Source organism: Amblyomma maculatum, chromosome 8 (genome assembly GCF_055883805.1).
Source record: "Amblyomma maculatum isolate TAMU_Amacu chromosome 8, ASM5588380v1, whole genome shotgun sequence".
Classification (NCBI taxonomy): Eukaryota; Metazoa; Arthropoda; class Arachnida; order Ixodida; family Ixodidae; genus Amblyomma; species Amblyomma maculatum.
Window position 1 is genome coordinate 47,468,424 of NC_139351.1, and position 26,649 is coordinate 47,495,072.

At 46.5% G+C, this 26,649-nt stretch overlaps 1 protein-coding gene across 1 annotated transcript; it reads left to right on the forward strand.

The window, feature by feature from the left end:
- The first annotated feature begins 1,944 nt into the window (after positions 1-1,944).
- LOC146181113 (uncharacterized) lies at positions 1,945-25,342 on the forward strand. Its single transcript, XM_084576254.1, has 3 exons — positions 1,945-2,103; positions 15,032-15,081; positions 24,572-25,342. The coding sequence occupies exons 1-3, from the start codon at positions 2,048-2,050 to the stop codon at positions 25,027-25,029; spliced, it is 564 nt and encodes a 187-aa protein (XP_084432380.1). The 5' UTR covers positions 1,945-2,047; the 3' UTR covers positions 25,030-25,342.
- Positions 25,343-26,649: the final 1,307 nt, after the last annotated feature.

Here is a 26,649-nt window from a genome sequence, read left to right on the forward strand (position 1 = left end):
TGGTAATGTGAGCTGCTAGGCTACACCTCACAGAGCTGTGCTCGTGAGAGTTAGTCTACAAGGCTAACTCCGGATTTCTTGAAGAGTGCACTCTTTAAAGCCATCGAGTTCATAATGCATCCAATCATGTCGTTTTCACTTTGCCTCAAAACCCATACGAATACCTGATGTAGGCGCTCCCACTTCATAAGTTCATTTTTTCGCTTACTCAATGTTCCTGGTATACCAAGAATCTATTTACTTTCTTTCAACTGAAAACGTCCTTATCAAGCGTGCATGTGAGCAGCACCATGTACTGTGATGCTGCGGCGCAACATATCTTAGCATAAAAGAGCCTGGCTGTAGGCCAGTTGGAGGGACATCGTAAAATTAATACCATCGGAGACAGAGAGACTTTCTTTGTTGTCTCCTTTCCTGCGTCTGTGGAGTCTCCTTGCCTTCATCCTGTCGTTTCGGCAGTTTTATTTTACGAGCCCTTTTTTTCCCTTCCCTCCTTCCTAAATTCGCGGAAAAAGGTGCATGCAGAAACCTAGTCCCAGATAAAATGCCACAATTCAGCTGTTACTCCCACCTGTAACTGTTGTAGGAACGGAACTGTATGCGAGAAAAGTACAAATCAACAAATCAACAATACATAATGCTGAAACGAAGAATATTACATCGAAGAGACCTACAAATTAGCGTAACCGTCGGCAATAAACAATAACGTACCTGAAGATATTCAGCTTTGGTCGTCAAAGCAAAGCATGCAAATACCTAGCTAAGCATTCTTTCATATATTCATACACAGAAGCCTATCGAGCAATTCTCCACATGGAAACAAGAGCAGGCTGATGATGGCCCGCAAAGTCTGCTTATTGATAGGATCGATGCAGTCGTGAGCTAAATGTACTTCTTAACACATCCTGAGAAGATACGAACTTATCACAGCATTTAATACTGATATATAGTAATTTAATATTGACTACGTGGGCTATAAAAACATATGTTGTAAACAATACTTTACACTTAATCGGCAAATAAACACTAGCAAACAAAGTACTATCGGCGAATAAAATAATCAGATATTCACGGGCTCGTTGATCCCGAAATGGACACCAAGAAACACAAAGCTGTCAAAGACACAAAGGGCTCTTGCTTTAATTTCGCATTTTCTACAGCGCTTCTAGTTAGACCTACGGTTCATTGGACGCTGCCTGTCCCTTACTGCTTTGTGTCTATTCCCCTTCCATTGAGCCAGTGCAGCGAAAGTCCCATTATATTCTTGCTAAGCCATCATACGCCCCAGAAATGGCCAGCATCCAGCGTCATTTGTGTACACACGTTACGCCATAGTACGAATTACACTTCCTTTCTGAACTTTGCTTTGAACTTGACCGTTTGTTCAAATACAGCAGTCATTTTATTTAAAAGCCTTAGTACTCCAATTTCATACATTTAGTATGGTTGTACTGTTTTTCACGTCCCTTATTGATGCACATCTCTTAGTCAGAAAATTTCGTATAATTTTCATCGACTATTTGCACATTTTCAAAACGCACTGCTGTCATGTTCTAGCCGATTGGCATGTGCTAAGTATATTGGAAGTGCTAGTATCTCTTCTCTGTCACATTTCGAAGAAAAGACACATTATGCTCATTTTTATCGCGGGACAGCGACTGATTATTTAGGCGGATTATTTAGCATCTCAAATGTTCCAACCGCCACTCATATGCAGATGTGTGTTTAATGAGAGCAGCCACATGAGCTGTACGGCATACGTCTCTATATAATTATTATCATATGTACGAGTCACTGGGGCAACGAAGCTATGATAACTAGCTTCGTATCACATATCACGGGGGCGAATAGACGAACATTTCTGCAAGACATAATTATTTTATCTTCTCTGAAGAGGACGCTAACAAGTAGAAGTGTATTTTTCTCATATCGAATTTTTTTCAAACACTAATAAGCGATTCAGGATTGTATAAATGTCAAGCATTGCACGGAATCAAAAAGGCCTTCGGAATTCCCCAGTCGTCACGAGCATCTGTACGTTGGCGCCATGAAAGCTGTTCCCGTTTACCAAATTCAACTGGCACGGCATATCCTCGTCTTGCTGTAAGTATGTTACTCCGCAAATAAAATCAAATATATTTTTTGAGAGCTTTCTGTTAAGAATAGGTCTGAGTATAGCTTTCTATGTGACCACCAATCCGTTTAGAAGCAAAAGGACGCTTACTGTTTCACGTTTGGTTAATTATTTCTAGAGGAAGCCTGAAAATACGAATTCTCTCTCATATTCAAGATATTAAGAGCATCAGTTTCCGTAAGCGCAGTGTAGGTACATGCATCTTAGATGTCTCAGAAAGCATCTGAAAAAATCGTGTGAGACGCTCTCGTTTTATTTTTGTATTTTTGTGTGGAGGGAGGGTCAAAAGCGATGAATGTTTTGACGAAGCCATTTTCTCGATGCTCAAAGTAAAAGCATTCGCGGGATCATAACACCACCGCACTTTTTTCAAAAAGGACGCCTGACTGCCAGATGGGTGTTCTTGCGTTATCAAGAAAAAACTCATAGAACATTCCCTTTTCCCCACACATACTAGAACCCTGACTATAGATAGCAACAGCTTTGTTACTTAGACAGCACTAACGTAAACTGAGATCGGATGCCGCACGTACTCTGAACAACTCATCCAAATAACACTCTACAGTCAGAATACCTTAATGATAGACTCTAGTCGAAAGGGAATATAAAACTATTGATACTTCGGGTAACCTCCCGAAATGTTGGGATTAAATATAGCGTAAAAAAATTTCAAGAAACATTTATATTTCACATTGGCAATTAAACAACGCTCTCAGTGGATGCCAGCACTAATCTATGCTTTGTCCGAGCCGATAACATGACAGACACCATGAGTGAACATGCTGCATTTGATGACAATGTCGAACCATCATAAGCCAGAAATGTTGTTCTTACTTTTCTGCATGTTTTGTTTTGGTTCAGTTTGTTACCGCTACCTTTCTTGTTTGACCTCTCTTGCATGTTTTGTTTCGGTTAAGCGTGTGTGGGGGGGAGGAGGGTTCAGGGGGAGGGGGCGGTGTTACAGCTACCTTTCTTGTTTTACCTGTCTTGAATGAAGTTTTAAATATTTGCGAAACAGAAAGCACGCAACCTACCCTGCGTTATACATCCAGTGGTGTTGCCATCAGCAGCGCTGCTCGCAGCAAAAGCGGCTGCTGCCATGTGTGGTAGATATCAGCTGCGTCATTTGTTTAATCACATATCAACACAATTACGGAATCCACTTAAGTATGCTTGGATGGAAAAACTTTATTTTCGTCAGAGAGCATGTATGGATGGTTCCGTGTTAGATGGCCATCAACCCATGGCTGACGGCGACCTGGGTGGCCCACTCCACGGCCCTGGTCTGGACGACCGGGTCTGAGCTGGCCAACACGGCCTCCCACTGCTCGAGGGAAGGATCATGCATAATATCCGCCGGTGGCGGTGCTATGCTACAGCTCCATAATACGTGGTCATAGGTTGCCAATTCCTGACACCATTTGCACTCCGGCTGAATGTCCGGGTAGATTTTGCTCAACACGTATGGGTTGAAGAAACATCTAGTCTGCAATCGTCGCCAGACGCATTCCTGCGCCTTCACCAATTGCTTGTCCGGGGGTGGGTAAATCCTCCGCTCAAGTTTGAAATGATTAGTAATGTCATGAAAGGATACCAGCCCATCTCTCGTGGACCTTCCCGGAACGTCCGGCTCACCTACTCGGCTGACGAAACCTCGAGCATTCATGTGAGCCGCCTCGTTCCCAGGATTCCCAGAGTGTGCTGGTACCCAGACAATTTCCGCCTCCGTAGTCCCTCGCCCCGTGGCCCGATTCAGCAATCGCGCCGCTGTGACAGATATTCTGCCCCTCGCCAAAATTCGGATGGCTGTTTTGGAATCGCTGAAGATCAAGTCAGCATTACTACTAGTAATAGCTAGTGCTATCGCCGCTTCCTCTGCAGTTTCTGGGGAGCGGGTTTTCACTGATCCGGAGGCGATCAAGCGTCCCCGCCCGTCCACAACCGCAATTGCAAATGCGTCCTTGTCCCTATACTCGGCGACATCTACATATACTGCCCCGTTGTACTTCCCGTACTTAACATGTAAAGCTTTGGCTCTTGCCTTCCTGCGGTCCTCGTGGTGTATTGGATGCATGTTCTTGGGCAAAGGTTTTATGTACAAGCCCTTGTGCATTTCTCGCCTAATCTGAATTTTAGTGTCACCAGCTGGAGCGTCAACTCCAATGCCGATCCTTTCCAATATGTCCCTTCCTGCTTTTGTTTTTGAAAGCCTACCGAGCTGCATCACCAAGTGCGCCTCCCGCAGTTCTTCTAGGGTGTTGTGCACCCCTAATCCCAGCAGCCTTTCGGTAGACGCATTGTGAGGCAACCCAAGGGCCGCTTTATATGCCTGCCTAATCATAGCCTCCACCTTGCCTTTTTCCGTCGCGTCCAACTTCAAATAAGGCGTCGCATACACTATTCTACTGAGCACAAACGCCTGCACCAGCTTACACAGGTCCTTTTCCTTAACACCTCTCTTACGATTAGCGATTCTCCTGATTAGCCTCACAGTAGCATTGACCGTATTTTTAAGCCTTTTCAAGGACTCGCTATTTTTTTCTGTTAGTCTGCAGATACATACCCAGGATCCTGATCGTTTGGACCTCAGCGACCGGTACGCCCCCCACTTTGACCTCTAAAGGCGGTGGCGGCACATAGTGCCTCGCATGTATCCCTCTTGGCTTGTCCCTCAGCACAAAAAGCTCGGACTTGGGCTGACAGCACGAGAGTCCTGCTTCCCCTGCTAGCTCCTCAACAATATCCACCGCGTGCTGTAGAGTTTCTTCCAAATGTGCGTCACTGCCTCTTGTTACCCAAAGAGTAATGTCATCCGCATAAAATGTATGTTCAAGTCCCGATATCCCTTGCAGCCTGGGTGGTATCTTGATCAATGCGAGATTAAATAGGAACGGCGATAATGCCGACCCTTGCGGTGTCCCCCTGCCCCCCAATCGGAAGGGATCCGATTTCATTTCTCCGACTATAATCTCCGCAGTCCTACCCTCCAGAAACGATCTGATGTACCGGAAGGTTCTACCCCCCGGTCTTATGTCCGATAGGTTCCTCAATATTGCCTCATGGGTAACATTGTCAAAGGCCTTAGTTAGGTCGAGCCCCAAGATAGCCTTGGTGCCCGTGCCGTACCCAGGATCAACCACGTCTTTTTTAGCTGTATCATGACGTCTTGCGTTGATAAATTAGCCCTGAAACCAATCATTGTTTCAGGTGTACTGTGATAGTCATCGCCATCGACATGCACCTGTGCGTTGTGCGACGAAGAAGAAGTACGCTGGGCTCGCCGTTGCAAGGTCCTGTCCTCACAGCTCTCCATCTGAGCGTCAATAAACGCCCTATTACAATTGGCGGAGGTGCCGGAAACGATCCCACCCAAACTGGAACTGCGAAGCCGTACACTACCCTCTACGACCGCCATGCAAGACACTTCGACGCAGCCGGCCGTTCCACCCACGATCATGTGTGCTGGCGTCGTGCGCCAGCGTGACCCTTGCCTGTTCAGCGGCACGGCCGATCAAGATGTCGACGACTGGCTGTCATCCTATGAAAGAGTAAGCACCTACAACAAGTGGGATGACTCATACAAGCTCAGTAACGTCATATTCTATCTGACGGACGTGGCGAACCTCTGGTTTCGCAACCATGAGGCTGACCTGTCATCTTGGTCGACATTTAAAAAGAATTTCACGGAAGTTTTCGGCCGCCCGGCAGTGCGTAAGCTTCGTGCCGAACAACGTTTACACGATCGTGTTCAGCGCGCTGATGAGACCTTTACCAGCTACATAGAAGACGTCGTTGATCTCTGCAAACGAGTCGACCCGGCCATGCCGGAAGCAAACAAAATCCGCTACATCCTCGAGGGCATTTCTGAGGACGCCTTCCAGATGCTGGTAGCGAAAGATCCCACCAGCGTTAGTGAACTCGTGAAGCTTTGCCAGAGCTACGACGAGCTCCGCAAGCGGCGCGCTTCTAGGCGCCGCTCCAGTGTGTGCGACGAAGGCGTATCCGCATTAGCCCTGGGTGGTTCGCCAACTTCTGAAGGGAGCCCGCTGAATCAAAAGATCAAAGATTTTATTCGTGAAGAGGTCGCACATCAAATCTCACTCCTTCCCCATTTTCAAGACTCGGGCCGCCTCGTTCCTGAACTGGCTCCATCTTTGGCCCCTGCTATACGCCGTGTCGTGCAAGAACACGTCGCTGATGCCTTGCCGTCCAACCCCGTGGTGCCGCCTGTGACGGCACCTCTCACGTATGCCCAAGTAACGGCTAGGCCACCACCTTCGCCCACGTCTGGCTCCTATGTGCAGGTCCCTGCCTACCGTTCACCGCTGCATGCTGAGCCTTCGTTTCAAGCCCCACCCTCAAGGTTCCGCCCACATCCTATGAAACCTTGGCGTACTACGGACAACCTTCCGATTTGCTATGCCTGCGGTCGGCCGGGCCATGTTGCGCGCCTTTGTCGCCAGCGCCTCCAACCTTCACAGCCCGACATTCGATTTTACCCGTACGATACCGACTCACGCTCGCAAATGATTCCGCCCGGTTCTCAATTTGTCCCACAAGATCGCCAAACCTATACCACTCGTCGATCACATTCTCCTCGGCGCCGATCGCTTTCTCCAATGCTGCGACGTTCTACCAGCACCGTTGAGGGAAACTAACAGTCGCAGTTCCGGGGGCAAGAACTGCGCTTGTTTCGAATTCCTCAAGTCATCCATGCCGTCCCGCTAATGTTATCAAAGTTTCTGTAGAAGGCGCCACAGTTCTCGCTCTCGTCGATACCGGTGCAGCCGTCTCCGTCATCAGTGAAGCGCTCTGCCGTCGAATTCGCAAAGTGACCACTCCGATTTCCGACTTTTCGCTCCGCACCGCCTCATCACAGCACATTCACCCCTCCGCATCTTGCACAGCCCGTGTGCTCATTCAAGGCGTCTTGTACCCCATCGAGTTTATTGTTCTGCCGAACTGCTCGCATGATATCATCCTCGGATACGATTTTCTATCGACTCATCAAGCCGTTATTGACTGTGCTCGTGCACAAATTGCCTTCGCCCCCCTCTGTGATGCCCCCTTCTGTGATACCCCTCCCCGCACTGCAAAACTTCTCGTCGCCCATGACACCGACATTCCTCCGTTCTCTGCTGCCCTCGTACCACTGTCTTGTGAGTGGGTAACTCCTTTGACTGCGATTTTTACACCTTCCGAAGCCACCTCCCGTCATCCCTGCCTCCTTTTTCCGTTCGCTGTTCTCGAAATTCAAGACGGCAAGAGTGCACTTTACGCCTCGAACCCATTTTCTTGCCCAGCAGTCCTGCTCCGTGGCGCATGCATTGGACGTCTTGAAGAGCTTGATCCCAGTCATATCACCACTCTTGCTGACTCAACCCCCTCCTTCGACGTTAGTCTGTGCTCTTGCGATGTTGCGACCGCTTCGACGCCCTCCGACGTTTTCAAACATGCTATTGATGCTGATCTTCCACTTGCGCAACGTGATCAACTTGTCGCCCTCTTGCAGAACTTCGCTTCTTCATTCGACTTTCCTCAAACTGACTTGGGCCGCACGTCTGTCGTAGAGCACACCATCGACACCGGTAAAACTGCACCTTTGCACCAGCGCCCCTATCGCGTGTCGGCTTCGGAGCGCCAAGTAATTGCTGATCATGTGGACGACATGCTCCGTCGGGGTGTCATTCGGCCATCCCACAGTCCCTGGGCGTCTCCAGTTGTGTTGGTACCTAAGAAAGATGGCTCCTTCCGGTTTTGTGTCGACTACCGCCGGCTCAACAAGATCACGCGCAAGGACGTCTATCCTCTGCCACGCATCGATGACGCACTAGACTGCTTGCAGGGCGCCGAGTTTTTCTCCTCGTTGGATTTACGATCTGGCTACTGGCAGGTGCCAATGGCTGACGCTGACCGCTCTAAAACTGCCTTCATCACACCAGATGGATTATATGAATTCAACGTCATGCCCTTTGGGCTTTGCAACGCCCCGGCCACATTTGAACGCCTCACGGACACTGTGCTTCGTGGATTCAAGTGGCGAACCTGTCTTTGCTATCTCGATGATATCGTAGTCTTTTCTACCGATTTTCAATCCCACCTGCTCCGACTGAAGGACGTTCTCACTTGTCTCGCTACCGCCGGCCTCCAACTGAATCTGAAGAAGTGCCGCTTTGCTGCTCGCCGACTAACAATTCTAGGTCATGTCGTTTCTAAGGATGGCATTCTTCCCGATCCCACCAAACTTCGTGCAGTTGCCGAATTCCCACGCCCAAAATCACTGAAGCAGCTACGAAGTTTCATTGGCCTATGCTCCTACTTTCGCCGCTTCATCTTAAATTTCGCCTCTATTATTGCTCCTCTCATCCAGCTCCTCTCCGGTAGCTCCGACCTCTCCGCATGGACACCTGCTTGTGATGACGCCTTCAACACTTTACGCCGTCTTTTGGTTTCGCCTCCCATCCTCCGCCACTTCGACCCGAATGCGCCAACTGAGATTCACACTGACGCTAGCGGTATTGGGATAGGCGCCGTTCTCACCCAACGCAAACCTGGTATCCGAGACTATGTGGTGGCGTACGCAAGCCGCACCTTGACCAAGGCAGAGTCCAATTATTCTGTTACGGAAAGAGAATGCTTGGCCATTATTTGGGCCATCGGCAAATTCCGTCCGTATGTCTATGGCCGACCATTTTATGTGGTCACTGATCATCACGCTCTGTGCTGGCTGGCGTCCCTCAAGGACCCGTCCGGCCGCCTTGCTCGCTGGGCTCTTCGCCTCCAAGAGTATGACATTCGTGTCATATATCGCTCAGGCCTCAAGCATACTGACGCGGACGCTCTTTCGCGCTCACCGCTGCCTCCCTCTTCGTTGCCTGATGAGATCTGCGCCTACGATTTGTCTTCGCTTGCCACTATTGACATGGCCACGGAACAGCGGTGCGACCCGTGGATATCTACACTTCTGGACTTTCTTTCAAGTCACTCTCCAGGTCGTCTGTCTCGGGCGCTTGCCCGCCAAGCTCACCATTTTTCAATTCGTGACGGGCTGCTCTATCGCCGCAATTATCTTCACGACGGAAGGAAGTGGCTTTTAGTCATCCCCCGTCATCTTCGCGCCGAAATTTGTGCTGCTTTCCTTACTGATCCCCAGTGCGCCCACGGCGGAGTGTTGAAAACCTACACGCGCTTGCGTCTACGCTTCTTCTGGCGTGGAATGTACCGCTTTGTCCGCCATTTTGTCCGCTCCTGCCAGTCTTGCCAACGCCGAAAAACTCCTCTCAAGTCCTCTGCTTCGTTGCAGCCGTTGCCCTGTCCTGCCCGTCCGTTTGATCGTGTCGGCATAGATCTATACGGTCCCCTTCCTACAACTTCAGCTGGCAACCGCTGGATTATCGTGGCAGTGGATCATCTAACCCGCTACACTGAGACATCATCATTGCCCTCTGCTTCCGCACGCGACGTGGCTGCCTTTATTCTGAAAAACCTGGTTCTTCGCCATGGTGCCCCTCGCGAACTGCTCAGTGACCGCGGACGCGTTTTCTCATCAGACGCTCTTGAGGCTCTCCTGAAAGAATGCCGCATCATACACCGCACCGCTACCTAGTACCACCCTCAGACGAATGGACTGACAGAACGTTTTAACCGCACTCTCGGTGACATGCTGGCTATGTACGTGAACACCGACCATTCCAATTGGGACCAAGTTCTACCGTTTGTTACTTACGCATATAACACCGCGACACAGGCCACTACTGGATTCTCTCCATTCTTTCTCCTTTACGGGCGCGAGCCACCCTGTACTATGGACACACTTTTTCCCTACCGCCCTGACGTTTCCGAATCTTCCCCGCTATCCGATGCCGTCACGTACGCAGAAGCATGCCGTCAGCTCGCCCGCTCTCTCACAACAGAAAATCAGTGGCAACAAAAATACCTCCGTGATACCGGCGAAGCTTCGCCATATCTCCCGGACACACTGGTGTGGCTCTGGGTGCCCTCCACAACCCCTGGCCTTTCAAAGAAGTTTCTTGCTCGCTACCACGGGCCATATAGGGTCCTCCAGCAAACATCTGCAGTCAACTACGTAGTTGAGCCCGTCACGCCCTCTGCGGACTTGCGTCGCCGTGGTCGTGAAACAGATCACGTGAACCGATTGAAGCCATTCTATGACCCCGCTGTGCTTTCCGCGCCATAAGTCGCCAGGATGGCTCCTTTTTTTACTCGGGGGGAAAATGTACTGTGACAGTCATCGCCATCGACATGCACCTGTGCGTTGTGCGACGAAGAAGAAGTACGCTGGGCTCGCCGTTGCAAGGTCCTGTCCTCACAGCTCTCCATCTGAGCGTCAATAAACGCCCTATTACACAGGTATCAACTCCTTTTCCTCTACATAACCCTGAAGCCTGTTCAGGACCACATGCTCCATCAATTTGGCTAAACACGACGTTAGCGAGATGGGACGCAGATTCTCAATGCAGAGCTTCTTCCCTGCTTTAGGAATAAATGTAATCCTAGCATGCTTCCACTCTGGCGGAATCTCCCCGGCCACCCAAAATTTATTCATCAAATTCGTGAGTGCCCCTACTGACTTGAAATCCAGGTTCCTCAGCATCTTATTAGTAACCCCGTCCGGACCCGCTGCTGACGTGGTACGAAGCTGACCCATTGCAGACTCCACCTCCGCCACCGTAAAGTCTGCATCTAATTCAAGGTTTTCCTCTCCCGAGTAATCCGGCAAGCAACCGCCCGCCTCTGCGTTTATGTAACGTCTTCGGAGTTCATGTATAAACTCCCCAGTCGTGTCTTGATACCGATGCACTAACCTAGCCATTTGCCCCTTCTGCGCAGATTTTGTTGCCGTCGGGTCTAAAAGGTGCCTCAACAACTGCCATGTTTTTTTGCATCCGAATTGCCCATTCATCCGGTCACAAATCTGCCCCCCCCTGTTTGCACTGCAACTCCAATGTGTACGTTTCGATTTCTCGTTCTAACTTGGCCATCTTTCTACGGAGCACACCATTATGCCTTTGTTTCCTCCACCTCCGAAAGAGACTCGCATGTGCTTCCCACATGGGTAACAATCTGGAGTCAGCCGTAGAGCCCTCCTCCTCCGCTGGAACCTCTTTTGTGGTACTCTTCACGGCTTGCTTGAGTGCCTCAACCCAGGCTCCTAAGTCCTCGATTTCCCCGGTCACTGTATCATTCCTGACTTCCCGAAATCGGTCCCAGTCCGTGACTCGAGTTCTTTTCACCTTGTCTTTGTGCTTAGCAGCACTAAATATCGTGGAAAGGATATAGTGATCACTTCCCAGTGGGTGTCCCGTGTTTACCCACTTTGCATCCCTGATACCATTCACAAATGTGAGGTCTGGAGAGGTGTCTATGCTCACGCTGTTGCCTATCCTCGTATGATCTAGCGGGTTGTTCAAGATCGTCCATCGCAGGTCCTGGGCAACCTGCCAAAGTTTATTTCCCTTCGGGGTGGCTCGGATGTAGCCCCACTCCGGATGAGGCGCATTTAAATCCCCCACCACGATGAGTTGAGACCTAGCCGCTAGCCGTTGCGTCTTTATCAGGAGGCCTGGCAAGCCCACCCCCTTATCTTTTGGAGAAGAGTATACATTAAGAGCAAAGAGACTCTTATCGCCTTTTCTTTTGGGTAAAATCTCCAGCAGGACGTAGGACAAAAAAGATCTGTCTCAACTGGGAATTTGACCACTCTCCCTCGACCTCCAGTCGAGCAGTTAACCATTCCACGCAGCGCTCGTGAGAAACTGATACTAATTGCCCTTGTCTAGGGTTAGGATGACAGGAGCGATAAGAATGACGATGTAGTTAGCGATAATGATGGTAGTAGCGATGACAATGAGGGTACATTTAGCTCATAACAATGATAGTAGGAATTACAACGACGAAGCAGTTAGGCACCTGCAAAGTGGCTTTCGCCATTCCCGCTCTTAAGTCTGCTTAAGAGCGGGAATGGCGAAAGCCACTTTGCAGGTGCCTAACTGCTTCGTCGTTGTAATTCCTACTATCATTGTTATGAGCTAAATGTACTCTCATTGTCATCGCTACTACCATCATTATCGCTAACTACATCGTCATTCTTATCGCTCCTATCATCCTCACCCTTGACAAGGGCAATTAGTATCAGTTTCTCACGAGCGCTGCGTGGAATGGTTAACTGCTCGACTGGAGGTCGAGGGAGAGTGGTCAAATTCCCAGTTGAGACAGATCTTTTTTGTTACGGAAGCAACACTACGCTACTCGGTGAACCATTTCGCGGAGCCCCCGATGAACTAAGGTGTGCAAATGCGAGGAGAGAGTGACATCACACGGACCTCAGGTGGAGAGCCGCCGCCGACTCCTCCGATGCGCGGGTGAGTCCGAGGTGCCGCCGCCGCGCCAGCTGCAGGAGGGTGTAACATCCCACAATGCATAGCTGGCGCGCCGGGGCCGCCGCCGACGCCTCCGCGGCGCGGTAACTCAGGTGCCGCTGCCGCGTTCACCGGGCCACGCATGCGTAGTGACGTCATTGCTCATCCCATACGCCGGAGCCACTGCGCATGCGTGGGGTGTAATTATATATATATATATATATATATATATATATATATATATATATATATATATATATATATATATATATATATATATATATATATATATGATAAAGCGCCCATGCCGGTACAGGCAGCCATGAAGAATTTGGGCCGAGCAAAGGCTGATAGCCTTAGGCGAGCAAATATTCGTAATTCGTTGCTTCCTCAACTCTACTAGGGATGGCCGTTGGTCAAACCACAGCCAATTTTTTCTAACGGTCAGTGCGCGCGGATAATTCCTGCGGACATTTCTAGCGAACATCTTCGAAGGAGCCATGAAGGACATTCACCTTAAAACACTTTGGAACTATCATCTATAGCTGCAATTAAATCTACGCATCTTGATTGTCACACTTACTGCTCCTCCCAACTCATTACAGCTGTAAGCTTGAACTGCGTACCTAGATCTCTCTCGTCTCTTTGCAAGTGTACAACCAACTAGCCTTCATTGCTGCCTTGCTTGCTATTAGTGCCATATCACAGCGCCTAGGAAACTATGTAAAACTTTATTAAAGGATCGACTGCATATCAGTCGTAATAAACTGTTTCTACGCGAAAACTTTAAATTCCCCGTTCTCCAGAAACTCCGTCATTGCCGACGTCGGTATTATGAGCACGGATCCTCGAATATACCACATGCACTTGGCAGGTGGTATATTCCAAACACTATGACCGGAAACCGATTGTTCGGTGGGCTGTGAAACATCTTGGTACTACATGACATAACCACATTTGCACTGGCTGTCGTGTCGGTCAGGTCCTTTGAGACATGAAGGTGAGATAAAAATTGAATCCGGGATCATTGGATACCGAGTAAGACATTCTAACCCTAGCTAAGCCGGCACCTTTCCATCGATTAATTAAAGCGCAGCTTTGAGCCTGTCTAGTGGTGTTTCACATATTTTAGTATGTAGCTTATGAGTGTGTCCTAATTAATTCATTCAAATTAAGAGCTGAAAGATTAATCAAGTGGCAAAGGGCATGTACGCGGGAGAGAATCTCCAGAGAGAGCAGCAGACGCAACCTATTTTATGCTGACGTGTCAAGCCCTTAAAGGTAGTCGTCATGGAAATACCTTTATTAATATGACTAACTAGATGATAGAGCATCAGTGATGTTGTCCCTCCGAGAGTTTATTCTTATAGGTTGCTTCCAACCGAGCCTTCATGGCGAGGTTCTTCTGGTGGTCAAGGTGCCAGCTAGACAGTGCGTCCTCCCATTTCTCGTATCGGGTTTCGTATTTCAAGGCAAAAATGTTTTTTGCTCATGAGTGATGCAGACATGAGTATCCACCGGAAATGTATGCGCTAGAACTGGTTTGGTTTGGTTTACGGGGTTGAACGTCCCAAAGCGACTCAGGCTGTAAGAGACATCGTTGTGGAGGTCTCCGGAAATTTCGACCACCTGGGGTTCCTTACCGTGCACTGACATCGCACAGCACACGGGCGTCTTTCTTTTCGTCTCCATCCAAAAGCGGTCGCCGAGGCCGGGAGTCGATCCCGTATCTTGGGGAACAGTAGTCGAACGCTACTGCGTCACCCCGGCGGGGGGATATGCGCAAGAACTGGCACTTTAGAAAAAAAATGTGTCGCCACCAAGAACCGAAACTGTAACCCCTCAGGTCCGGATCCCAGCGCGCAAACCACTGCGCCACGCTGGCTGCCTCAGAACATATTTATAAATCAACATGTCTAGAGTAAGAACGCCGAAAGGTGGTTAGAGAAAGGAGAACAGTAAGATTAAGATAAGAAATGAACAAAATTCAACAAACCTGCTCAGAATATAAGTTATAGCGGGCAGCGAATGCGTTTCGAAATCTGCGCATGCAAGTCACAAGAAAACAAAGGCAGTGAATCTCCTGTTAGACATACATATTGCGTCATCTTGGGAGTTTGGACACAAACCGCCACCGCACAGCAGTCTCGTCCTACTCATCCCATCCTATTGATTCCGCTATCATCCTCATGGTAGACAAGACAAGGGACATTATAAAGAGCGGGGTTTAATTATTTGTTTTATAACTCTCGCTCTAAAAAAGCATGACACCTCTGCTGACAGCGTTCTGTCGACAATGATTGAGACATTAAAGGCCTTCTCCATAATATCATATTTTTTTCATTTACAATAGGTCGCACCAGTTTCCTTACATTCGGCATCTTTAAAAATGTCACGCTGAAAAAAGAAAACTTGCGCTGTCCAGCTAGGCACCGTTGTGAGCTCGTTTAGAGCGCTCAAAAGCCCTCGCAATTATGTATTCACCATTCGATCCTTAATCCTTTTTTTTTCTTTGCAGTGCATTGTCCAGCAATCTTGCTCATGCAGAAGGGCAATCCTTAATCGAAGGTAAATACGCATGACGCCTGTTCACTCTTTGTGCTTGCTGGCAACCGGAACATATGACTAATTACATTGATCATAGTTTTCACTGGATAAGTGCAAATTATATCATCGGCTCTCGTGTTTGGGTGTTTGGCACCAGCGCGCAACAATGCCACACTTTTTACTGCAGAAATTTCCGAATACAGGTAGAGCAAGACAGAAACCAAACAGTAAATGAGGAAGCTAAGCATCAACAAAAACAAGTCAACAAATTAAGAGCAAGTTGAAATGCATTTATTGTAAAGTATAAAGCAATTTAGAGGAGAATTTTTTTCAGAAGGCGGGAAAAAAAGAACTAACATAGAAGTAGTTGGACTAGCCTTACCTCCCAATAACAAAATGCAAAAAAAAAAAAAAACTATCGCAACTCGATTACTGGTTTATGCACAATAGACATAAGACGCAAACTACCGTATTACATATAAAATTGGAAAAAATAGCGAGATATTACCAAGCATACACAAAAAGATCCATATGTATAGTTTAGTAACTGCAAACAATTTCGGTGTAACGCTAGACTGAACCATCACAAATCCGGAGTTTTGTGGGACATTGTGGAAAATGCGAGGGTTCTGTGCATCTTAATCAGCGTAAAGGTTTCCTCCTTTGCAAGTTTGCCTGTATTACTTATTTATTTGTGTCCTTATGCATTTCAAACTGTGTTAACAGTAGTTCAAACTCATACAACTTCTATATTTTATGATTTTGAGCTTAGTGAATAATGGAAATGTGCGGGCATCATTAAGCCTGCATTGAAATAACATTTCATACGTTTTGGCATCATTATTAGTTATATAATACTTTCACTGTACTATTTCCCGTTGCTATATAGCACTAGAGGAAATGTGATTGAAGCGTTACTGTGAATATTAGACAGTTTTGCCATGCGCTAAAGCACGAGCACTTTTAGCGCTGAGTATAGCAATAAGTTCAAGTAGGTTACCATACAAGGAAAGAAACTTAATTGAAAAATTGAGTTCTCACTGGGTGTCTGTCTGCTGTCGGCCAAGACAATGTAAGTTACAATTAGCAGACATTTTCACCTTGCTATCGTTCAGATAGAAAAGTACCTTTTCGTATTTGCTTCATGGGTTCAATTTGTAGGATTTATATGTCGAGTTATAGCCTGGATTAGCCGGCAGAGTCTGTTTGGTCGTATTTAAAAGGTATAAGCCGATTCAGTTCACACTAAATTATCTCGGACGTCATGTTGTTAACTTTCGAATGCGGCTTCCAGACAGTAGATAATGTGGAATCATCTCAGTCATATTCATAACCGACCTGCTGATCTTTTCCTAAACCAGATTTGCAAAAGTGTCTATTATTTTCTTTTTTTTTACCACATACCTAATTCCGTAGGGGTGGGCAAAATTATGAAATTCCAAATACCGCGATTATTCAGGTGAATGAAATAGCGGCTTCTAGAAATTATTCGAACCGAATATGTTATGATCATATTGAATGATGCGCATATATTTGGGCGCGAATTTCGAATAGGGCCTGCCTGTAGTACTTTTCTTCGGCATTTGTTTGAAAGATAGGGCCTTCATCGGCGCTTTATAGCATCCCTCAGCGATCAATATGCGAGCGATACAGAGTTTGATGCCTTTACTCGGTGTATTTGCGTGGCACCGTTCGTAGTGCTCTAAGGCTAGTCGACGAAGTAATGCTTAGGCAAGTTTCTCGCGCTCTGTCATTCCTTTCATGCCCACAAAACTCAACCAACTTGACTATTTAACGCTTGAGTCACTGCCGCACAACCACGCTGCAAGTGTTTAATTTTTTGGTTTCTGCTGATGAACATATAATTCAAGTGCGTTTGTTTTATGAGTGCTGTGCAAATACTACTTTTTCGAACCAAATTAAATATTAATCTAATATTGATAGCATCTAACTGAATACAAATGAAATCTTTTATAATATTCGCTGCTTCTGTGAATAACAGCACAAAATGAGTGACTTAAACATTGAAGCATTAGCAGCAACACTGCGGTGCTAACATGTGCAGTTGAAGCTATATATATATACATGCAACACTAACCTCCTTTATGAGGTCACAATTACACCAATTAGATTTTGTAATTCACTTTGCGCCAAGTTATGCATGCATTAAAAATACCTTTTCATATTGATGATGAAAGAAAATGAACTAGACAAACATCTCAGTGCAAGAAAGTGGTGACAACAAGTATGAGCCTATGACATCGGGAGTCATGGCGCAGGAGTTGCTAAACAATTTTAAGCCTTGCGGCGACGTCCAGTCTTAGAGGCCATGTGTGAGCATGTTGAACGGTTCACACAAATGGGCTGTGTAGACGCACTGAACCCTTCATCCCGCGCACACTGATCGCTGCACAGCCCACATGGGGTTGGCGTTGGCCCTGCTTTTTAAACCGAGGCAGAATAAAAATACAGCGGCCGGAATTAATCGAAGTTCATGCCAATTATTTGAAAAATACCTAAAAATCTTTGAACATATTTTATCTAATAGTTAACAAAATACGCTTTTTGATTCGTTAAAATGATCGATTCTGACTATATTGTAATCGGTTTTAAAAATGTAAAATATTTTCACACCCTACTTTGTACTAGCGGATTAAAGCAATTATTTGCTACCTGACATATATTCATTGAATAATACAACTTGTTTCAAACCCGGACTTGAGAGGCGCTCAATGATTCTTAAATGTCAATTTGGTAGCGTAGCTGCACTACCAAAGTATATATTATATGTAAACATACATGGCAAAATTCCTTTTGGAAATGAATTAAATTACATTAAAAATTACTTTGCTGGAAAGCGCGAAAAAGTACTTAAATTACATTACTCATTAATGCTCCCAGAAAGTAATGAAATTACATTACAATTACTTCGACTGAGTAATTCAATTACTTTAAATTATTTTCTACTTTCCGCCCATGCAAAAACTAAGTAAAGCTAGTAAACAAAACAGCAACTTGTTCCCGTGACGCGAAGCACACACATTCTTTCGTTTGCCTGCCAAATTCCATCCCAGAGAGCTATTTCTTTCTTCTTTCCTACAACACTTGCAATTATTAAAACAGGACAACACTAAAAAAATAAAAAATAAATGCAGAAGCATGGTCGAACGATATTGAAATGACCGGCGAACCCAGCGTCTTGCTTGCCCGGAGCTGGCTCCGCCATTTGAAGGCCCGAAGAAGCTATATTATTTATTGCTTCCGCAGTCCTAAGAACCGACGTCGGCACCTTGTGCTCACTGCTCAGTACTGCTCAAGCCTCGGTGGCTCACGACATGGACCCTTCTGCCTATCTCCCCCAACCCCAATTATACCTCACCCCGTGGTGACGAGTGTAACCAAGCACCACTGTGCCTTAGCCGACGCAACAGGGAGTGCCACTGCGCCGCGCTCCCAACTAGTTCGCAACTCCGGCATTATTGCACCATCTGTCCCTTCGGCATTCTCTTGGCGTCTTGTATCCTATTTACTGCTTGGAGAATTTTTGCCATGGGATAGTCCCCACACTGCTACTCACGAGGTCTCAGACGCACTGTTCTGCTCAATTCTGTCTCCTTTTGCCGATCTGTTACGCTGGCTTCGGCTTGCCGCATATCGTTCCTGCTTTCGTGGCATTCTTCGTTTTACTTAAGTAAAACTAATTTATTACATTACAAATTACTGAAAAAGGTAATTCAATTACTGCTGTGTCTGTATGTATAATTATAATTATATATATATATATATATAGACTTAAAGTAGTTGACACACGGTAGAAAAGACAACACTATAAAGTGGAATAAAGTGTTGTCTTTTCTACCGTGTGTCAACTACTTTAAGTCTATGCCCTACCGGACCCATTTGAGCTTCAACCCCCTCCCTATATATATATATATATATATATATATATATATATATATATATATATATATATATATATATATATATATATATATATATATACATGTGTGTGTGCGTGCATGCGTGTGTGTGTGTGTGTGTGTGTGGTTGGTTTGGTTCGGTTTGCGGTGGTTTGCCCAAAGCGACTAAGGCTATGAGAGACGCCGTAGTGGAGGACTCCAGAAATTTCGACCACCTGGGGATCTTTAACGCGCACTGACATCGCACAGCACACGGGCGCCTTGCTCTACGCCTCCATCGAAAAGCGGCCGCCGAGCCAGAATTCGATCCCACGTCTGTGTGTGTGTGCGTGTGTGTGTGTGTGTGTGTGTGTGTGTGTGTGTGTGTGTGTGTGTGTGTGTGTGTGTGTGTGTGTGTGTGTGTGTGTGTGTGTGTGTGTGTGTGTGTGTGTGTGTGTGTGTGTGTGTGTGTGTGTGTGTGTGTGTGTGTGTGTGTGTGTGTGTGTGTGTGTGTGTGTGTGTGTGTGTGTGTGTGTGTGTGTGTGTGTGTGTGTGTGTGTGTGTGTGTGTGTGTGTGTGTGTGTGTGTGTGTGTGTGTGTGTGTGTGTGTGTGTGTGTGTGTGTGTGTGTGTGTGTGTGTGTGTGTGTGTGTGTGTGTGTGTGTGTGTGTGTGTGTGTGTGTGTGTGTGTGTGTGTGTGTGTGTGTGTGTGTGTGTGTGTGTGTGTGTGTGTGTGTGTGTGTGTGTGTGTGTGTGTGTGTGTGTGTGTGTGTGTGTGTGTGTGTGTGTGTGTGTGTGTGTGTGTGTGTGTGTGTGTGTGTGTGTGTGTGTGTGTGTGTGTGTGTGTGTGTGTGTGTGTGTGTGTGTGTGTGTGTGTGTGTGTGTGTGTGTGTGTGTGTGTGTGTGTGTGTGTGTGTGTGTGTGTGTGTGTGTGTGTGTGTGTGTGTGTGTGTGTGTGTGTGTGTGTGTGTGTGTGTGTGTGTGTGTGTGTGTGTGTGTGTGTGTGTGTGTGTGTGTGTGTGTGTGCGCGCGCACTGTTTCATTCCAATTGCCATTCCTTTTGTTGTTACTCACTATTTGTCCACATTAGTAATGCTAAGTAATATTCCTATGTAGTAGGAGTCAATAATTATGATACTTAGTAGCTAGTACTCCCACGTACCTTAGTCTTTCTGTCACGTATTTTCTAGAGAACAATCTCACCAATCAAAGGTGCCACTTCCAAACACCGTAAACCGAAATTTTCCCTTGGGCCGAGACTACCGTGCAGGCGTCAGGGAGCAAGTGTAGGGCACTACACTCTAGGGCCGTACAGGCGCTACAGCTAGTCTGGCCTCGTGGTCCGGTGTCTTATCCACCTCATACCTGACCCACGTTTGAAGCCATGTTTTATGCTATAGCATTAGGGTGTTGTTCAGCAGGAACCTGACGACACCAGCGGCCTATGAGCTTATCCTGATTGATCAGGAGTGCCTCGACATCTAACGGGATTGATATTCTCGTCACCAGTTGTAATCTTTACTTGTTGCTGCCAACAACCGCAGCCTTATCATTTTTTTTTTTTTTGCACGGCGCAGAATGGTGTTGTGCACTTTGTTCATGCTATCTGCACCCAAACCGCGATTTTATCTCTTTTTTGTAGTCCAACATGCGCAGAGATATTACCTCGAGTGATCACAGCTACTAACGCTGTGATCACTCGAGGTTATTACAGCGTCCGGCTTTAACTACATGTTTATTTGCCGACTTTTAATTGAGCGCTAATGAGTGCAATGGGCATTCGTAGTTCGACCACACACGAACACGCTTGCTTCCATCCCCGACGTCGTGTTTCTTAAGTGCCTGACGCATGCCCACGTCAGGCGAACAAAGGGCTTACTTTAGCGCAACCTTAGTATCTTCGTTTATTTCGCATGGCATTATCACCACCGCGTAACAACTTTGATGAACCCATACCATAGCTAGTGATAATAGTCTCGCTATCACTATTATCAGCCTGAATACACTCGTTTTTTAGTAGAACACCTCTCCGATATAGATCTAATTAACCAGACCCTCTGCCTCCTGCAGCCACATTATCCCAACAAACTTGCTAATATCATCCCCTAACCTTACTTTTTGACACTCCCACCTCCTCCTAGTTATTTAGATAACTTCACCTTCTTTACAGCGACCATCGGTTGACTTGCCAACAGCCTTACATCCCCTCGCTGTCCATGCCTCTTCTTGATTTCGACTATAAGGTCACTAACTCGAATTTGCTACTATTACACACCCTTCTAGATTCGTTTGTATTAATTTTACAATTACCATTAGTTATTATTACCTCCCTATGTTGTCCTCAATATAGGCTTAACGCTTCTTGCTAGCCAGCGCGGTTCTTGGCCATAGGTGGCTGTGGGTAAGACAACTGTTATATATTATCGTTTTCAAGGATATTGGTAAGCTGCCGTTCATGACCTCAGAGCGCAGGTTAAATTATGTCCACCCCAACCTTATTTTTCTGTTGTTTTACACTCCTTCCCATTAACTGTGTGACGTCGGCGCACGCAAGCAAAGAAAACCCCAGTTACCGATACTTTCAGAATCCCTACCCTATGAATTCGTTCGTATCCTGAGTGACATAAGCCAACTAATTTCCCTCTCGTGGTCCAGATCTGCGGCCCCACCTGCCCCAAGTAGATTTATCCCTTACGGCTTTCTATTCTTTCTATTCCTTGATACTTATCTTAAATTGTCGTTTCCTTTCTATGTTGTGGAAGACTTAGTTTTCTGCATATTATTCCTGACCCTACTGCTCTGCTTTGTGTGACGAGGTGATTGATCGTCATTCATCGACTGCATTAATTACCACAACAGTGTCATTAGCGAACCGCCGACTTACTCGCATCGAAACATGGCTCAAGTATTGATATGAGATTTAAGAGTATGCTATAACTGCGCTGAAAATGCTGTTGTGGTGAGATGCAACTCTAGAACGCTAGGTTGAGAGTTAGAGAGCCTGCTTCTGCATCATCAAGGCATATTCATTCGACTTGCGTCCCTTGTGTTAAATCACAAAGAGCGAACACTTACACAGGTTTAACATCGACAACGCATTCTTTTGTATTATTAAGGCGTAGTGCATCCTGCTAAGTGGTACATGCACTTGGCGTTGCCGCTATCTTCTTCCCATCCCCTGCCAGAGACGCTTATGAGGTGGACCATGATTTATGATATGCAAAGTGACAGGAATGGCACGGATATAAAGCCTCGCTTTCGCTACGCTGTACAATTGTTCATGCATAGCATATAGTCACCATTTATAAATCGCAATCCATGGGCCCTGGAAAGCTTCAATGTGATCTCACCACGACACCTTATTGGATAACCCGAGTCGGCGCTTTCAGTTTTAAAAACGCCTTATTTCTGCAAAATGATATACAAAAAGGTCTCCGGTAAGAATAATATTTCGTTGACGTCACATTTATTGGTGGTACTCACACATTTCCGAATTTTTTAGAAGGACAGATAACAGTTCATAGTGCACATATATGGTGCATTTGACATATTATTCGTCATATATCAAAGCATACGCGCATTTCCACTATACAGGAAGCATACGAGCGAAGATGAACTTCCATCGCACTTGCATCCTGGTGCACAGTGCTGACACAGTCTTCGTCAAAAATATCTAGGCTGCATGTTTTACTTCTCGCTTGTATGCTAAAGCGAAAATTCATTCTCAGAGGATCATAATTTATTGAAAAGTGAGGAGAGGAGCTCGTCTTTACTTTACACCAATTTACAGCTTCAGAAGTGGTACGGATTCTCTATTACCCGCCCGAGAAGCGGAGCACGCAGCCTGGTTGATTTTAGCAGAAACGATACATAAGCGCGTACTCAAACACCATAAAATGATGACATTTAGCAATTTAGGACCATCCACATCAGGCACAAAGTAACCTCTTCTAATACTGAAGTGAGAACTAAACCGTACCGCCGGCTGCCTATACTCCGTTTCATACATCAGGTGCAACGCAGCGAAAGCTACGCAAGTAGTCCGCAAGAAGAAAACAGGAGGCGTATCACTACGCGCTCGTTCTGTAGGCGAATGGTTCCTGCCGAAACGGGCTCTATTCCGAGCATACACGTTTGCAATAACATGCTTCGCATGCTTAGACATCTTCACAGAGCGGATCTTATAGAAAAAATGCGCTCCAAAGAACCATTTTCTCAAAAAGAGATGCGCAGCGCGGAGCGCTCAGCCAGCGCCATCTGGTGGCACAGTTGGCAAAGTTGCGGGGCAGCAAAACGCGGCACGAACAAAAACGACATAAAAAAAAACATACAAATTAGCCGAATCCGACCTTTTCTCCCTAAAAAAGGTGCTTTTTATGAAGTTGATGGGAAATGTAAAATGTATTAAGCTTGCAGACAAAGCAACTATTATTTTCTCTCGTCAAGAGCAGGCACTATTTTTTATCGCGGATGCGGAGAGCGCAAACAAGAGCTGTAGCTTTGGTAGTGTTGCACTTCATGTATGAAACGGAGTATAGCAAGTACTACGCAGCGTGAATGGGGCCACGCAGCCTCGCTACCCAAAATACGCGTTGAAACATTCAGCGCGTCTTTTTTTATGCCTATAGCGTTTTCCAACGTCACCTATTTTTCTTTGTTCTATTTGGAAAGCTCGTCGTATTTTTGGATATGCTCGTCGTGCTGCTTTTATCATATTTTGACGGTATTTCCCGACTCCCGAAAAACCGTGCAATGTGAGAAGAATACCAGGTGTTTCATAGGGCCGCACGCCACGGGACCCCATCCATTGTTTTACACGATATTGTTGCTCATAAAATCATCGTTCCCGATAAAGGTTCGATATTTGATTTCACACAAAGGTAACGTATCAGCTTAATCAATATTCCAACTCTCATTTAGAGACCCACATCTCACTTCCGTTATCACGCGATTGTTGGCCACGTCTACGCTCAGCACGTCGTAAAAAGCACAAAAAGAAAGATAATGTATAACCACCAAGGATTCTGGCGCAATAAAATATGAGGATAATTTCACCCGGACGTGCTACCACCTTAATATTTGCTCTCTTTCTAAAGTAATGCAGACCATGTTGAACCGCGCATATTAGATGTTCTATAGACGCCAGAGCAAATAATCTAACACACCTGAAGGAGGCGGTGGCATGCAAGACCACCGTGTCATAAGTGTTCTTGTGACAAATAAAATTACCCCGCCGAGGCGGCTGGTTAAGGCGCTCGACTACTGTTCCTAAGAATGTGGGATCGAATCCTAGCCTCGGCGGCCGCTTTTCGGTGGAGCCGAGAAGCTAGGCGCCCGTGAGCTGTGCGATGTAAGTGCACATCAAAGATCTCCAGGTGGTTGAAATTTCCAGAGTCCTTCACGACGGCGTCTCTCATAGCCGGAGTCGCTTTGGGACGTTAAATCCCAATACCAAATCAAACCTTGCAACTGATATTTGAATGCGTTAGGGTAAACGAAGAAGTCGTGAAAACGTTGGCCGCTGCACGGATGCGCGTGCTATAACTAATAAGGAATTACACCAACCAGATGAGATACAATTTGATACAATGCTTCCAACTTGTCCCGCTGCAGGTTTGCCGTCAGTTGTCTCAGCTCGAGGACTCACGCTACCTGGTTCACCAACTAGATCACCGCCACCATCGCCGTCGAATTTTCGCCCACCAAGTGGCGGTCCCCCGCCTCCACTGCCGCCAAGGATAGACAAGTACCCTCCAGTGTTCTCACCTCCAGGTTCACCTGTCGGTACTCAGCCACGCCCTCCCGCGGTTCCGGCGCGTCCTCTCAAGTCGCCTAAACCACTCAAACCTCTACCAACGAGCCCAGGGAGCCCAGGAGTCTATGCAAACGTGCCAAGTGGATCCCACGTGCTGCCTGGATCTCCCATGAAGCCCCTAACTCCCCTGCGCCCTTTACCTCCCGTACAGCCACAAGCGCTCCCGTCGTCTTCGGTGCCTCCGCGCCGGCCGGGACAGCCAAGTTTCCCAGCAGACCAGCTTGAACCACCATACACGTACAGACCCCTGAGATAAAACTGCTTCTAATTTCCGTTCCCACTTGTGGGCTAGGCCTCCCAGCAGCAGTATCCGTAAACTCTATCGGGGTTATGAAAAAAACCAACAAGCGATTCTGAAGGGTCAGAGAAAATATTTTCATAAATGAGATGTTAAATCAAACCCGCTATCATGTATGAATAATGTAGCAGTGTACGTTGTGTTTCTACCAAAAAAAATGTTTTTTAAAAAGTAATTTATAAAAGGAGTATTCTCTCTCTCACTGAGTAATTTCTGAAAGATGATCTTTTAAAGCAGCCATGAATGTGAGAATAAAAGTAATAAAAATAGTTCAGAACATACGAAACGAGATACATTCATTACTTTGTTAGTTGTTAAAATAAGTCACACTTCTGCAGTTTCTGTTAATGATGTTCTTCGACAGCAGGAGGGGGCCACCAGCCCTCCCTATGATCAGCTATGAGCACGCCAATATCCAGCAAAATCACGTCTACGTCTACCTCGGAACGCATTGTTTCAACCTTAGTACTAAATCATCCTCTCCACAACTGTTAATAGAAGATTTTAAGCAGACTCAGAGCGCTATTTCTCTATTTCAGTAATCTTTATCGCCCTTCCTTGTGGTCCTACAGAAACTGACGGCTCACGTTAAACAAGTTGAGCGACACTTGCTCTCCCCCAGATCCTTTTTCCAGCCCTCTGCGGGCAGTGACCCCCCGCTCGTCGTAGAAAGCGCCCCCTCCCTCTCCAGTGCCTAGTCGCCACACAATGAAGGACACCGACTATAATGGGGTACTGCATGCCACACAAAACCCCGCCTCGCTACCGTCTTATTATTTCGCAGTGGTATCGCCCTGATTTCAGGCACAAGCAAGAAGGTCCCCCTACAACATTTATGAAACCAGCAGTTAACCCAGACATTCTCTCACTCCAAAAAGCGTATAGTTTCGTCTCTCCTACGATATGTGGTCATTTTGTTCAGCCAAGTATTGTTATGAAGAGAATAGGACATCAAGCGCCCCCTCCTCTGCCGACAATGGATAGCACCTACGTACAGTGCACCAACCCCGTCGTTCAGTAGCACACATCTAACCTCACCTTTGATACTAAAGAAGCTCAAAAGACAGTCATAATTGGCACTGAACGCCGGCAGGTGGCAGTTGTGTTTTCTGCCCCCAATAAACTGGGTGGGTTGTGCGCATTAATAGGGAGGTGAAAGAAAGCACAATGCGATAAGAAGCATGTAAAGAGTTTTATTGGATGTCGGGTGGGAGTGATTTATGAGATTCCACTGACGTATATGGTAAAGTATATATAGGGCAAACTGGAAGATGTATCAGTGATAGAATGAGGGAACTAGAGAAGTCCATAGAAAATGGGAAGGGGTCAAATTTACCCCTGCACTGTCAGATGTGCAAGTGTGAGCCATTGTTTAGCAGGCTTAATATTTTAGGGAAGAGTTGGGATAAGATGGCGCGCGAAATTTTAGAGGCGTTCTGCATACAGAAGAAAGAAGACAGATGTATTAGTGAAGCTTCGTGGAGTTTACGTAGAAAAGAATTCACTTTTATTGAGCAATCTTCTTGAGTAATGAAAAGAACGAGTATAATATCGGGCCTAACGCTGTTATTCTTGGGC

Excerpts from the sequence above, each read along its gene's own strand:
- LOC146181113 (XM_084576254.1), top strand. The coding sequence starts at position 2,048 with ATGAAAGCTGTTCCCGTTTACCAAATTCAACTGGCACGGCATATCCTC. Across the intron at positions 2,104-15,031 it reads CGGCATATCCTCGTCTTGCT|TGCATTGTCCAGCAATCTTG; the intron begins GTAAGTATGTTA and ends TTTTCTTTGCAG. Across the intron at positions 15,082-24,571 it reads AGGGCAATCCTTAATCGAAG|GTTTGCCGTCAGTTGTCTCA; the intron begins GTAAATACGCAT and ends GTCCCGCTGCAG.